Raw genomic sequence first — 13,050 nt, forward strand, 5'->3', positions numbered from 1 at the left:
CACCAAAACACTAAATACAGCCACCATGTCCTCCAGAAAATTCCAGATAGGTCACAGTATAATAGCACCAAACATATGAAAATAGAAGACACACTTCTGCATTGTGGTTAAATCTCATTAAAGGGGTTTACCTATGAATTGTAAGGATTTCGGCTTTAGAGTGATTTACACATGCAGTAGAAGTATGTGGTGCAGGTCTTTCTGGGTGATACCACTTTAGACTGCACATGGGAATTACATGTTACAATGTTCTGCTGGTAAAACCCCCCCCAAAAAGACAAGAGATTTGAGCTAGTCTTACCTTTACCATGCTAATTTCAGTCTGAAGTGGTACAGTCCTTAGGAAACTGTTCCACATGTGGATTCTACAACACATGTGTACTGGTTTTCTGTGGGAAAGACCCTAATACATAAATTAAGAACTATAAAGTTTCTGACTCCCCAACCACCCAGAATATAAGCAGAAAGACAGATTCTGAGTTTGGGGAATGGATTTTGCTCCAGTGAAATCTGCAGTAAGAGCAAATACAAGACTCTGAAAGGTGTCAAAAAGCGAAATAATTAACTTTATTTCTTTATCAGAATGTATATGCCCATTATAATATTTTCCCTGTTACCTCAAACACCAAGTCACTCTTTAAAAGCACACACTCCATAGACGCATGTTGTGTCCTATGTTTTGGACACAGGGTTTTCATATTTTTTATTTTATTATTTTTATCCGAAATATTTTTACACTGCCTTTCTGGGCAAAAAGCCCTCCCAAGGCAGCATGCGTAAATTCATAAAATTGGGGGACACCTTTTTAATAATGTAATATACATAAAGTTTCACAATTAATTTTTTTCCTTATATACCTTTAGTATACAGTTCCATACTAGAGCTGGGCTCTGTTCACAATGTTTCTATGTGTTTTTGGGGTTTGGTTTTTTGCTTTTAAATTAAGAGCCCTCTGAATGTGCTTCATTCAGTGCTGCACAGCTCTTGTTGTTGCTCCTTTTCACTTTTTAAGCTTCCTAATTTTTCACCTGCAGTACATTAGTTTCTCCCAGTAGATGTTATACTGTGCTTTATATGTGAATGCATTTCAGTTTCCCCCTTCTAAGTCCACAGACAGGCTTGCAGGCTTGCTTGGGCAAAGCTCTGTGCATGACAGATGTGAGATTATGCTGACTATTCTCAAATTCACTTGGATTCTAATGCACATAGCATTTTTCTGGTTCATATTGGCTACATTTTTTTTAAATGGAGTGAGCCAGTTCTTTGCGGGTGTCTCTTGGATTTAATCCTTGGCACAGATTTTTTAAATGCATCTTAATCCTATCTTCCTATCTTCCATCAAAACTCAAAAGTGGTCTACATGAGGTTCCAGGAAGTCCTGCCTGTATACAGGAGTTACTTATAACTTTGGTGGAGAGGAGGAAGGTGGTTGTATTTATATTGTTCACGATGATAAGTTTGGAGTTTTCTTCCCCTAACCTTCTGTTTAATTCATAATACACCAAGACAAGATAGTTTTGCCTTTTCTTTTTTCATGCATATTCCAATGAATTTTCTTTCCATAAACTTTTCATAGAATCATAGAATCATAGAGTTGGAAGAGACCACAAGGGCCATCGAGTCCAACCCCCTGCCAAGCAGGAAACTTTTATCATTCTGTTTCTGCCCCTGTTTAAAGGGATAGTCACTGCAGAACTATACATAAATAAATGACCACTGAATAAGTGAAATGGACTACAAATGCCAAGGAAGTGAATAACATTTTAGGCTACACTCCTGTTCACACATACTTGAGAGTAATTCATGGTGAACTCAGTAACAGGGCTCACTTCTGAGTAGGCATGCATTGGATTATACTGCAAAAAATTCAGATATACTTTGAATGAACCTGATAACAAGATACAGATTACAGTTCCTTGGATTTCTGTCATTGTGGTGTGTCGTGATTTCAGTTATTAGCTGTCCAGTTTAATATAAATCATAAAAGTTCAATGACACAATTAACCTGAGGAGCCAAATTCCGAAAACCTTTTTTGGGTTTTGTTCTGTCTTTGAACATTGGGGTCAGTAGCAACAAAGGAAAGTATTTCTTCATAAAACACATAAGAAGAATATTCACTATCACAAGGTGATGGCTGTTGGAGTTTGGCAGCTTTGAAAAGGGGATTAGATAAATTAACGGAGCAGAGGTCTATTGGCCATGCAAGCTAAATCAAGTCTTCAGTGTTCAGAGCCGGTGTGCTGTGTAATTGTTAGATAACTGGGAACAAACGCCATGGGGAAAAACACTGCATTTATGATCTGCTTGTGAGCTTCCAAGGGCATCTGTCTGGCTGCTGTTGGGAATCAAAATGCTAGGCCTGATGAACTTTGGTTAGATTCAGCAAGGCTTTAGCAGCTGGTCTACTCCACAGATTGTAAGCAGGAGACTGGGATCAAATGGATTCCCATTCCAAGATGTTTGCATTGGTGATATATTTCATTGTGATGCCTGCGGGGGGTTTTAATGTATGACTATTTTTTATGATATAAATTGAAGAGTGTCCATCTCTGTTAATTGAAGCTATCCACCTGAAAGCAAAAAAAAAAAAAAAGTTCCTTGGTGACCCATTACATGCCCAATACAATGCTACTAGTGATAAGGGAAGTGAATTTAATTCCATGATTATGTATGCACATAATTTTGTTTAGTGGGCTGCCTCTGATCAGCATTGATATCCTTATAATATGAGCAAATATTCCTCAAATGGCACTCACCAGTTGCCATCTTTCAACAATATTCAAAACATGGTGCTATGGTGTCGTTGAAGGCAGATATACCAGCATAAAAGTTTGAGCATTTATTTATTTATTTATCTATTTTATAGGCTTATTTTTTATAAAAAAAAAAACCTGTTAACACGGATGTGGATAAGTTAGTGGGATAAAGGCCAAGCAATGTATGGTTTCAATATGCCTACATATAGGATATAACAGGCTTCTTCAACCTCGGCCCTCCAGATGTTTTGAGACTACAATTCCCATCATCCCTGACCGCTGGTCCTGCTAGCTAGGGATCATGGGAGTTGTAGGCCAAAAACATCTGGGGGGCTGAGGCTGAAGAAGCCTGGGATATAATAGTTCTACAGCAAAATGATAATAGAGGAAAGTGGAACCTAGATAATGTAATAGATCTGTTACTCTGAAAATCCATCATGGTGTAAGAAGAAGAAAAACCGCTCCCTGTAGTTCTATGTAAAGAGTTTATTTGAACTGATTATCGAAGTATTTTGGACAATTGCAGGCCATTTGGATAAATGAGTTGAAATATTTTAGCCTGTTGGTAGATTTATTTGATAGTTTGGAATAGGTCCACGTACTGATCATTCTTAAGTAGAAGATGGGCAAAGTTGTATAGATATAGATATATAGAAATATATAGAGATATAGATATATGGATGGTTATGAGTTGGATACAGACAACTGTTGGTTGCGCTTAGCTCCCATTGTAACCAAAATGAAAAAGTTTATCATGACTAATCTCAGTACCACTGATTTCAATGGGACTTAGTCTGGCTCCATTCCATCACCACCAGAACCACAAATACCCTTTGGACAACAAATGCAAGTCAGAATTGTTAGTCTCCTTACATTTGCTGGCCGACATTTACATTGATCACAAGTGCATCATCTCACTGAACTGTGGTTAAGTGGAACTGGGGATCTGAAGACAAGCCGCAGGAAGGGTGTTGGGGAGGGGAGGACAAAATCAGCATTGGCCATTTTACAGTGCACCTCTTTCTGCATTGCAGTAGCCTCCCTGTTAAAGATCCTCATGTAGACAGTGCCTCTCCAGTGTATCAGGCTGTGCTTAAAACTCAGAACAAGCCTGAAGATGAGCTTGATGATTGGAGTCGCCGTTCTTCCCACTTGCAGTCCAGGTCCTTCCGCATCCTGGCTCAGATGACAGGAACTGAGTACAGTAAGTCAGGCTGGGAAGCCCCAGTTCACGTCTTTGATGGAATTCTTTGTTTTCCCTCTGTATACCAACGGCCAGTAGTCATAAGGTAATATGAGAGGTGGAGTTCTGTGCTTAAGCGGGGAAGCCATTTTAATTCCCTCTCAGTGCCACTGGCATCACATTGCAGCATTACAGTGTTGTGCCAGAGGCATCATGGGGGGGAATTAAGATGGTGGCGGCAGCAACAACAGTTACCTAGCCCAACACTCCTCTCAACCCTGGTTCCTAAAAACATTTTGTAAGGGTGGGGGGGGGAACTAAAGAGGTGCTAGCATCAGCCAGGGTGGGCTTTCCAATGTGCTTGGGTCCTTGACATTTGCCTGAGGGTGCCATGTTCAGATGCCAGGCCTGATTTCATGAATAGATGGTAACTGAAGGGGGGCATGAGATGATGCTGAAGGATTGCAGGAGGATGGATACAGAGAGATACCATCACTCAGGTATGTCGATTCCATGCTATATACAAGTTCTTATGTTTCTTGAATTGGGCATGGAAGCAGAACTGCAGCCAGCGTGGCCGGAAAATAAAACAAAGGCTGAGTGTGTTCCCATCTCCTGGCATTTCATAAGAGTTGGACTATAGCATGTTACACCACTCTACAGTAATCTTCAAAGGCAGTCCCACACAAAATGTTTTACAGTAGCCAAGCCTAGGCGGTACTTAAGTGTGTATCAACATGGCAGGGTCCTTGCCAAGAAGGGACACAGTCTGTGCAGAAGACAAAACTATCATAATGCTGTTGCAGAAGCATAGCAACCAACATATGAAAAAGGATGCAGGATAATACCAATGCCATGAGCCTGCATTGATGGCATGACAACCATCATATTGATTGTCAGCATGTTTAATTCCCCCAGGGCACAAATAATTCACTTTGGCAATCTGCTGGGGAAGGGAAGGTTGTCCAAAATTGGGTGGAGGTTTGCCCAACTGGTTTCATTGTTCAAGAGGGCCCCTGACTCTCTGGAGAAGTGTTTCAGGAGTGCAGGTGGCTGCAACTCAGAGAATAGGACTGGGAATCTTACTTCCATGACCTTGTTTAAGTTAACTTGCCTTAGCATCCCAGGTATCCATGTATTGATCCATGTATTGATGACAACCAACTCCAAAGGTCCAGATAATTCCTCAGCCATCTTTGAGTTAAAGATCTCTGGAGCCTAAGGAGTGCCCCATGCCAATTGCCATGGGGCCTAGCAAGCCTCTCCAGTGGTTACCCTCTGCATCTGATTGGACAGATGAAAATAAAATCACTGGTAAGGAAGCCCTGACATAGTGACCTGATGTTCCAGTTGTCCATGAGAACTGTATGATGCCAGGCAGTAGCCTTAGATAGGAACAAGGTCAGCAGAAAAGTTTATCCCTTGTTGGTATCTGGGTGTGAACCATCCAACAGGGCTATCAGTTTTGTGTCTGTTCCAAAAGCAAACCTGAAATGAGATGGTAAAGGGACAGCGAAGGACAGTTTACAAAATCAAAACATTAACATTTCAGACAGAACATGCTGACTGAAATGGCAGTGTAACAAAAAGATTCCAAAATGTCAAGTTAAGGTGCAATGGGGGGAAGTTGCTGCTGAGACAAGTCTAATCATGGTCACCCCTCCTTTCATCCTGCAATTTCTTTCTTTGGTTCTTAAGAGATATTAAGACCAACAAATTTATTCCTCCTCCAGTTGTAACAGTGTGAACTGAAATCACACATAAATAGAAAATCCTAAGTGGTGTTCTAGTTGAAAACTGATTTATTTTTTTTAAAGCAGGAAGAATAAACTAACACTTTAACCAGATTTCGGAAAGGAAGAGAAATTCAAAGTAGGTTTTTTTCCTATTTTAATTCAAACCACTGAATAGAAATTCACACCTGCCAGCATTGGGAGAGCCAATCACAGATCTCCCATGCAAAGTGTCATTTGATCCCTAGAGAACCTGAATTACCAGTTCCTGCTCCCTTTGTACTTAGGTTGTAATCTCCACCTAGTTGTCTTGTTTGTTTTTTCCTCTCTAATGGAGTCAATTTCTCATCTGCAGTGCAAGATCCAGATGAAGATGCCCTGAGGAGATCAAGGTAGGCAACTAGCAGCAAGTACTATGGCCTTCTCTTTACTGATAACAAATATTTAGTGCTCTAAACTGGCATTAATTTGAACACTATGAAAATTTAGTTCTTAAGAAGCCTACTACATTTACTCAAACCACTAAAATGAAAGTGCTGTTGGCTTAACAAAGAGTCTCTAGGTGGAATAGATGGGAAAGTGGCCTAATTTCAGGGGGCGTGCCCAGTCTTTGCACAAGGAATTCCCATTTGTTTGTGGTGGGATTATTTTGTGTGACAGCCCCCCATGAGCCAGTGTGCATGTGACTGCCCTAAATTGTGTTAAGTGGATGGAAATGTAATAAGATGGTGTGGCTAGTCTTGAAATTTTAATGAGCAATTTATTTGGATGACCTTGTGATTGGCACTTGTTTCAATGGAGATGCACAGATGATCACGGTACAGGAGTTGTTCCCAACGATATGATTAAAACACCTAAAGTTTGTTTTAATGGAAACTAAAGCGGGGGAAAGCAAAAACCCAACTCAACCAAGATTATTTGGTTTGTTTCTTCTCATAATAATGCAGTATGAGCATACAGGACTGCTTTTGCTACTAGAGTAAAGTGTTTGTCCATTTTCACATATTCTGTCTCACAGAAGCTCAAATATTAATCCATTACTTGTGCTTGTCTAGCTTGAATAGGCTACAGGATTTACCTTGTTCCTACATTCAGTTTATGTGTAGCTGTCTGGAGTAGATAATTCTGGATCCTAGTCTACCCTCTTTTTGCGTAGCTCTCCCTCCCTAAGCATATTCTTCTAGCGGGGTCTTGGGATTGTGATCGGTTTTATAATTTTGCCTCGCCAGAGTTCCCACTGCGCTGCTGCAGATTTGCTTTTATTGGTGTTTCATCCCTGTGATTCTTCCATGCATATCCCCATTTCTAAAGCACCCACCCACCAGAAAATTTTTAGATGTATGTTTGCAGGTACATTTGGCTGCCATTCGCCTTCAGTGCCAGGCGTTTATGAAACTGGAGCTTTGCTTGTCTCTCAGACGCTTATTCTAAGATTAAGGTCTCTAGACTGGCTTCTTCTGTTTTAGCAGAATGCTTACAGGCTAGAGAACTGCATCACATGTTGCAAAATTTGCACATGGAAGGCATTCCGTTAGAATCAGTGTGCCATCTCTGCATGTAGATTGCCATGTGTGACATCCACACATGTGGGTTTTTCCACTGCATCTACACTTGCTGTATATGTGCTGGGTAGCGACAGAAAATGCACATCCCTTGGAGCTCTGCTGAATGATATTCTGATTGTAGCTGACTTACTGTAACATCTCATTTCTGACTTGGTTCGCACAGGAACCCTAAATAAAGCCTCTGCATAATGAGAACACTCTGGGTTCCTGTAGCAGCTCTGACAACTGCTACAGCCACCTAAGAAAAGCTTCCTTCCATCTTTCTTTTGGCACTACCACCCACCTCCTTCCAGGAAGGAGAACAGGGTGCTCAAGGGGACAGTAGTGCTGGAATGGGGACTCTGAGCGGGACTGTAGAAGCAGTCACCTTAGAGCAGCCTTTCTCAACCTGTGGGTCCCCAGATGTTGAACTACAACTCCCATCACCCCTAGCTAGCAAGACCAGAGCTCAGGGATGATGGGAGTTGTAGTCCAACAACATCTGGGGACCCACAGGTTGAGAACCACTGTCTTAGAGGCTTCTTACCATGTAGTGCCTCTGTTTATGACTCCTGTATGAACTAAGGCAATAGCTTCTGCATCAGTTAAGTATTTTGGATTCTGTACAATTCCCCAGGATTTGAGATGTTTTCACAAGTAACACAATCTGACCCATTAATATGAGACTGTTTGTTGTTCCTTTGCATGCCCTTGAAGGCAAAATATGTTCCTCAAAGAACTTGCATTGGCCAACAAAGGAAAGGTTCGGTTTAAAACCCCTGAAGTTGAAAGTCAGGCAAGGAATGATAGTTTTTGTTTTCAGAAGTGGAAATAGGCAGATGCATCCATTTATAGAAGACTGCGTAATTTGTTGAATGTACGTAACAATACTCTATGCGTCATGTGCTGTGTGTTGTCAGCCTTGTGCATGTCACTTGTTTCTCAAACTATGATTGCCAGGGGTGCTCAGCTGCTGGTGAACATTGTGACTTTGGGCATGATGGGCCAGAAGGTTAAAGTAGGCGTTTACACATTCAGTCAGTACTATCCTGAGCCTGCAGATTCATTTTTTAAAAGATGACTAAGAAGGATCTGTGGTCAAAGTAGCAGGTTTTTAAACCATAGAAGAAGGGGCTGCTGCAGTGGTATGCTACGTCCTGATCCAACATAGACTACCAGACACATTCACCCATCATTCCAAAAAGTTGGATAGATAAAGATGGAGTACTGTGTCAAACTCCCAGTACTGTTAGTAGTATAGTTATAGTGGAGTCTTTAACTTTGTACAACATGGCCTCCAAAGCAATGGGCTTGTGGGAGAGCCTGTGGCAACTGCAATATGTAATTCTTCCAGTATTCACTGTGTGTGGTCTTCAGAGAGGAGGCCTAAAACCATTAATGAGTATTTTTTTTTAAAAAAAAAAGATATTTTTCATCAGTATGCAACTAGTAAAATGGACTTGCAAAAGTCTCCATCCATGCAATACTCTCCCATCTTGGAAAATGTTTCCTTTCTGCTGCTTTCAGGCTGTGCAGGTAGACTTTCATGCAACAATTGTGGGGTGATGCCGCCTTGTGGTGGCTCTTCAAAATTGACCTGCCCTTGTGCCAGCCTTCTCCAGCCTCGTCCTCCAGATGTTTTACACTACAATTCTCATTAGCCCCAGGCAGCTGTTGTAGTCCAAAACATCTGCAGGGCATTTGGTTGAGGAAGCTTGCCATAGATGGATGCAAACAAAAATCAAAATAAGTCCTTTCAGACTGTCAATGTAAGAGACAATCTGCTTGCTAATTAGCACATGAATACTATTCTCTGTTGCTGTGTCGCCTCTGTATTTCAACTTCATTCACTGTGGGAAATCAGAAGGGCTGGATGATTTTCCACAGAACTCCCTGTTTCCTTATAGTCTTCCACTCAAAAACCCTGCAGTTCCAGAGTAAAAAAAGAAAATAACTACATTTTTCACTCTTGGGCCTGGGGACTGTCACTCCATAACCAGTCCCAACCACTGTTAATGTGTGGCCTTTTCTCAGAATGAAAGTATGTGGTGCTTCAGATTGTAAAGTTCCCATTCACTGTAATATTTTCCTTTGTTATGGGGTTGCCATGAATTATTCAGTGAATTGTGAAGTAGTTTGCCTTTCTCTAATGACATCTCTTGAATTCTTTATCATGCCGAGACAGAGGGAGATATCTTGACATGGGCTGTGTGTGTGTGTGTGTGTGTAAGCTTTTCTTTCTAAAAGAAATGCTGTCTTTTGGGAGACTCCTATTAATTTGATTTGGAGCAGCCTAGCTAGAGAACTGTGCACTAAATAAATGGCACAGAGAGAGAGAGAGTCATTAGGGAGAATGAGGCAGACGCCTCAGCTAACCTGTGCTGGAGGAGTTGTGTGGCAGGGAGATCAAGTTGGAGGACAGAGACCTCTGTTTGCCACACAACCTGTTCTACACCTCACAAGCCAGTCTGTTGCTCTCAGGCACAGGGGAGGGTATTTTTCTGTGCTGAAGTTGAAGTAAGAGTCAGCTTCCAACCCATACTGCTTTTGCACATGGAAAGATTGGAGGAGGCACCACCTTGCCCTTTGCCTCAGGCAGCAAAACGTCTTCAGCAGGTGTGCCAACTCCTAGGGGCCAAGGCAGTTTCCACTCCTCCCCAAAAAATATTTTTTGAGCAAGCAGAGCACCCCGCCCCCAACTTCAAGGGGCATTTGGCTCTGCCCTTGGCTCCTTGCAGCGTCGCAAGGATGCTTTTGCTGTGGGCTCTGTGAGTCCGGGATTGAGAGTTGGCAGCACAGACAGGGAGGACCAGAGTGGAGCCTGTCTGAATGGGAAAGTAAGCAAAGCAGAGCGGCAGCTTGGTGGGGCTGTGCGCCTCCTGCTCTGCTTTTCGAGGAGCATCTGTGGTGTGGCAGGCTGGGGAGTTCTGGGTCCACTGTGGACTCTTTTGTGCTGCTGTTAGGGAGACAGCCAGCCAGAGCTTCACATCCACCCACGGAAGGCTGCTGAAAGGCAGCTGGGCTGCTGGTGAGGGCAAGTGGGGCAGGAGAGGTGCTGGCATAGGGACGACAATTGCCAAGGGCCAAGGCAATTTCTGCCCCCTGGCTTCTTGCATTATGCGACGTCAGGGTGTCATGCGCATGGCGTCATGGCATCACATGGTGTTGCCCATGGGGCCCCCTCAATCCTGTTAAGAAGATGGCACCTCTGGTCTTCAGCCAACCCTCCCACCTACAGACCGCATGCATGCTGTGCCTTTAAAGCACATTTGAAGCACATTCTTTCCCTCAAAGAATACCAGGCAGTGTAGTTCACCCCTCACACCCCAATAGCCCTTAGTTAACTACAATGCCCCAAAAAGTTTTTGGGGGGGAGGGATGTCCCTTGAACATGCTTTAAAGGTATGATGTGCAGATAGCCATGGACTGTTGAAGCTTTGGAGACATCTAAGGGCAGAGCTGCATGTTATAAGGCTCATGGGACAGGCCTGTGCTGAGTTCCCATCTCCCCTCCTCAATACATAGCATCCTGTGGGTGCAATTATGCTGTTCGTTTCCCTGCCCCTACTCCATGCCACCAACTACAGGTGAGGAAAAGCTCGGCTTAACTCCAGAACGCCATGAAACGTCACAAAGGGTGAAGAGGATACTTGAGATGGGGGCCTGCAGCAATGCTGGCTGGTAGCTCTTGGGAAGGGAGGTTAACAGTAGGTGGCGCCAGAGACAGGCAGAGGCAGCTAACTCTGGTTTTGTCCATGCCCTTCTCTCTGCTGACCAGCAGAACCACCCCTGGAGTGGTTAGGCAGGTGGATACTGGCTGAGGCAGACTTGAGGTTGGTGGGGTATTGCCCCAGGTGCCCTAATGGGCCATCCTCTACTGGTTGAGTTAGTTTCTGGACATAGTGGTATGTCAAAGGGGAGGCAGGAAGACTCTTCCCTTTAGGTGGCTTTGTGCATCCCTTCACTTTCTTTCAAATGTTCTCAGCCAGGCCATGCTACATTTGCAGGCCCTCCAGTGCTGAGTTGGGCTGCCCTAAAGTCCTGGCCTGATGGCACCACTTGGAGGGCATTCCGTGTTTACTAGGATGGGGAGTCATGCCTTGGAAATGGTACATTAGAAGGACTCCCCAATATGTCTGTGCTTTGTGTATCGCCTTCAAAGCCTTTTTTCAAGGTCTGGTTTCCACTGTTTATTCTGTTTGTTGTTTGTGCTTCTTTTGGCTTCGACGGTAACCAAGGTCCTGTTCATATGTTACTTAGAAACTTAAAAAACAAACAAGCCACCAATCCTGAATCCTGAACCCGCTTTCTGGTAGCAGAGTGGTAGCCAGTTAGAATCCATCATGTTCTCCTACACTTTTTTGCCATGACAGACTTAAGGGCAAAGCTACATCAGTGTGGCATGTCAGCCAAATGCCAGTGGAGGGGGAGTTCAAAGGTCATATGTGGGGAGGCACCAGCAAGCCTTCTTGGCTGCTTCCACTCAGTCCTGTCAGCCCTCTGTGTGCAGCCAAAGAAGGGCAGACACTAGGACCCAGGAGAAACCATTGGCATGGTAGCAAGCTGTACTATAGAGATGGGGAACTTCCCTCTTTGCCAGTGTTTCCCAACCTTTTTTGGGCAAAGGCACACTTGTTTGAGGAAAAAAATCTTGCGGCACACCACCATTACAGCCCCGTGACGTCAGCGCGCAGCGTCACGCCGGGAGGGACGCACGAAAGTGAAAGTTTTCAATTTTTTTCCCTCCCCCTTGCCGGGGAACCTCCAAGCTTTGGGGGTGGGGGAGGAGGAGGCAGCAAAGCGAGGGACTGAGGGACGGCGGTAGCTGAGGCGGCGGCGGCTGTTGTGGTGGTGGCGGCGATAGCGGGCGGAGGAGGGGGCGGCGGCGGGGCCGAGGTGGCCGGCGGCGGCGGGGGAGGCGGCGGCGGGTGGAGCAGGAGGGCGGCCGAGGCCGGTGAGGGAGTAGGGTTGCCCGGGGCTTGAGGAGCCGTCGCCGGGAGTTGCTGCTGCTGTTGTTGCTGCTGCTGCCCGGACATGCCGGCCTCCTCCTCGTCCGCTGTCTCGCGCTCCTCCCTTTTGCACGCGCTGCCCCGCCGCCGCCCCATTGGCTGGGTCCTGTCAGCTGATCCTCTGTTATTTCCTGTGTGTGTGTGTGAGGGGAGAATGGAGAGAGAAACCTCGGCACCACCACCGCGGAGCCGCCCCCGGCTCGACGCGGATCCTCGCCGCCGCCGCCTCTCACCGCCCGACTCGCCCGCCTCCCTCCCACGGCACACCAGCCAACTTCTCACGGCACACTAGTGTGCCGCGGAACACCGGTTGGGAAACACTGCTCTTTGCCATGATCTCAATGGACATTGATCCCTCAAAGTTGCCATTTGCATCAGCCAGATAGCCTCCATAGGTGCCAATGGAGGTTTCTCTCCATACAGATGTTTGGCGGTGGGGACAGTTTTTATTTGGATCACAGCAATTTGGACCCACACCCTTTGCAGTGCTGCTGCTGCTGCTGCTGCTGCTTGGGCACAATCAATTTATTCACACAATTAACACCCATGCGGCTGTTATCCCGTTATCTAGTTTTATGTTACGAGTGCAGCTACTGCTTACCTTTGTTTTTAAGCATACCTGTTAATTATATCTGCGCAATTAACAACATGTCAGATCTGGTGTCAAGATGCAGGGAAAGGGGCATCACTGAGTCTTACCTCAATAGCATAGCAGACTCTGATAAGTACTTAGACCACCTCAATCCATATTGCTCATTTAGAGCAAACTCTCTCAGGGAGATTGTACACAGGGCAAGAATTTCCAGTTTCTGGGGAAAGCAAAC

General features: G+C 44.7%; 1 protein-coding gene across 14 annotated transcripts in view; it reads left to right on the plus strand.

Annotated features, from left to right (window-relative positions):
- Positions 1 to 13,050, plus strand: part of LDB3 (LIM domain binding 3) — a 161,177-nt gene that overhangs the window by 94,839 nt on the left and 53,288 nt on the right. For 12 of the 14 annotated variants that reach the window (XM_081190846.1, XM_081190852.1, XM_081190853.1 and 9 more), the window contains 2 exons: positions 3,792 to 3,961; positions 6,029 to 6,065. The exons of the other annotated variants lie outside the window; for them this stretch is intronic. In XM_081190846.1, coding sequence (XP_081046972.1) covers positions 3,792 to 3,961; positions 6,029 to 6,065 — 207 coding nt within the window. The remainder of the gene's footprint in view (positions 1 to 3,791; positions 3,962 to 6,028; positions 6,066 to 13,050) is intronic. 14 annotated transcript variants of the gene reach the window in all.

Source organism: Podarcis bocagei, assembly GCF_964188305.1.
Source record: "Podarcis bocagei genome assembly, chromosome: 4".
Taxonomy (NCBI): domain Eukaryota; kingdom Metazoa; phylum Chordata; class Lepidosauria; order Squamata; family Lacertidae; genus Podarcis; species Podarcis bocagei.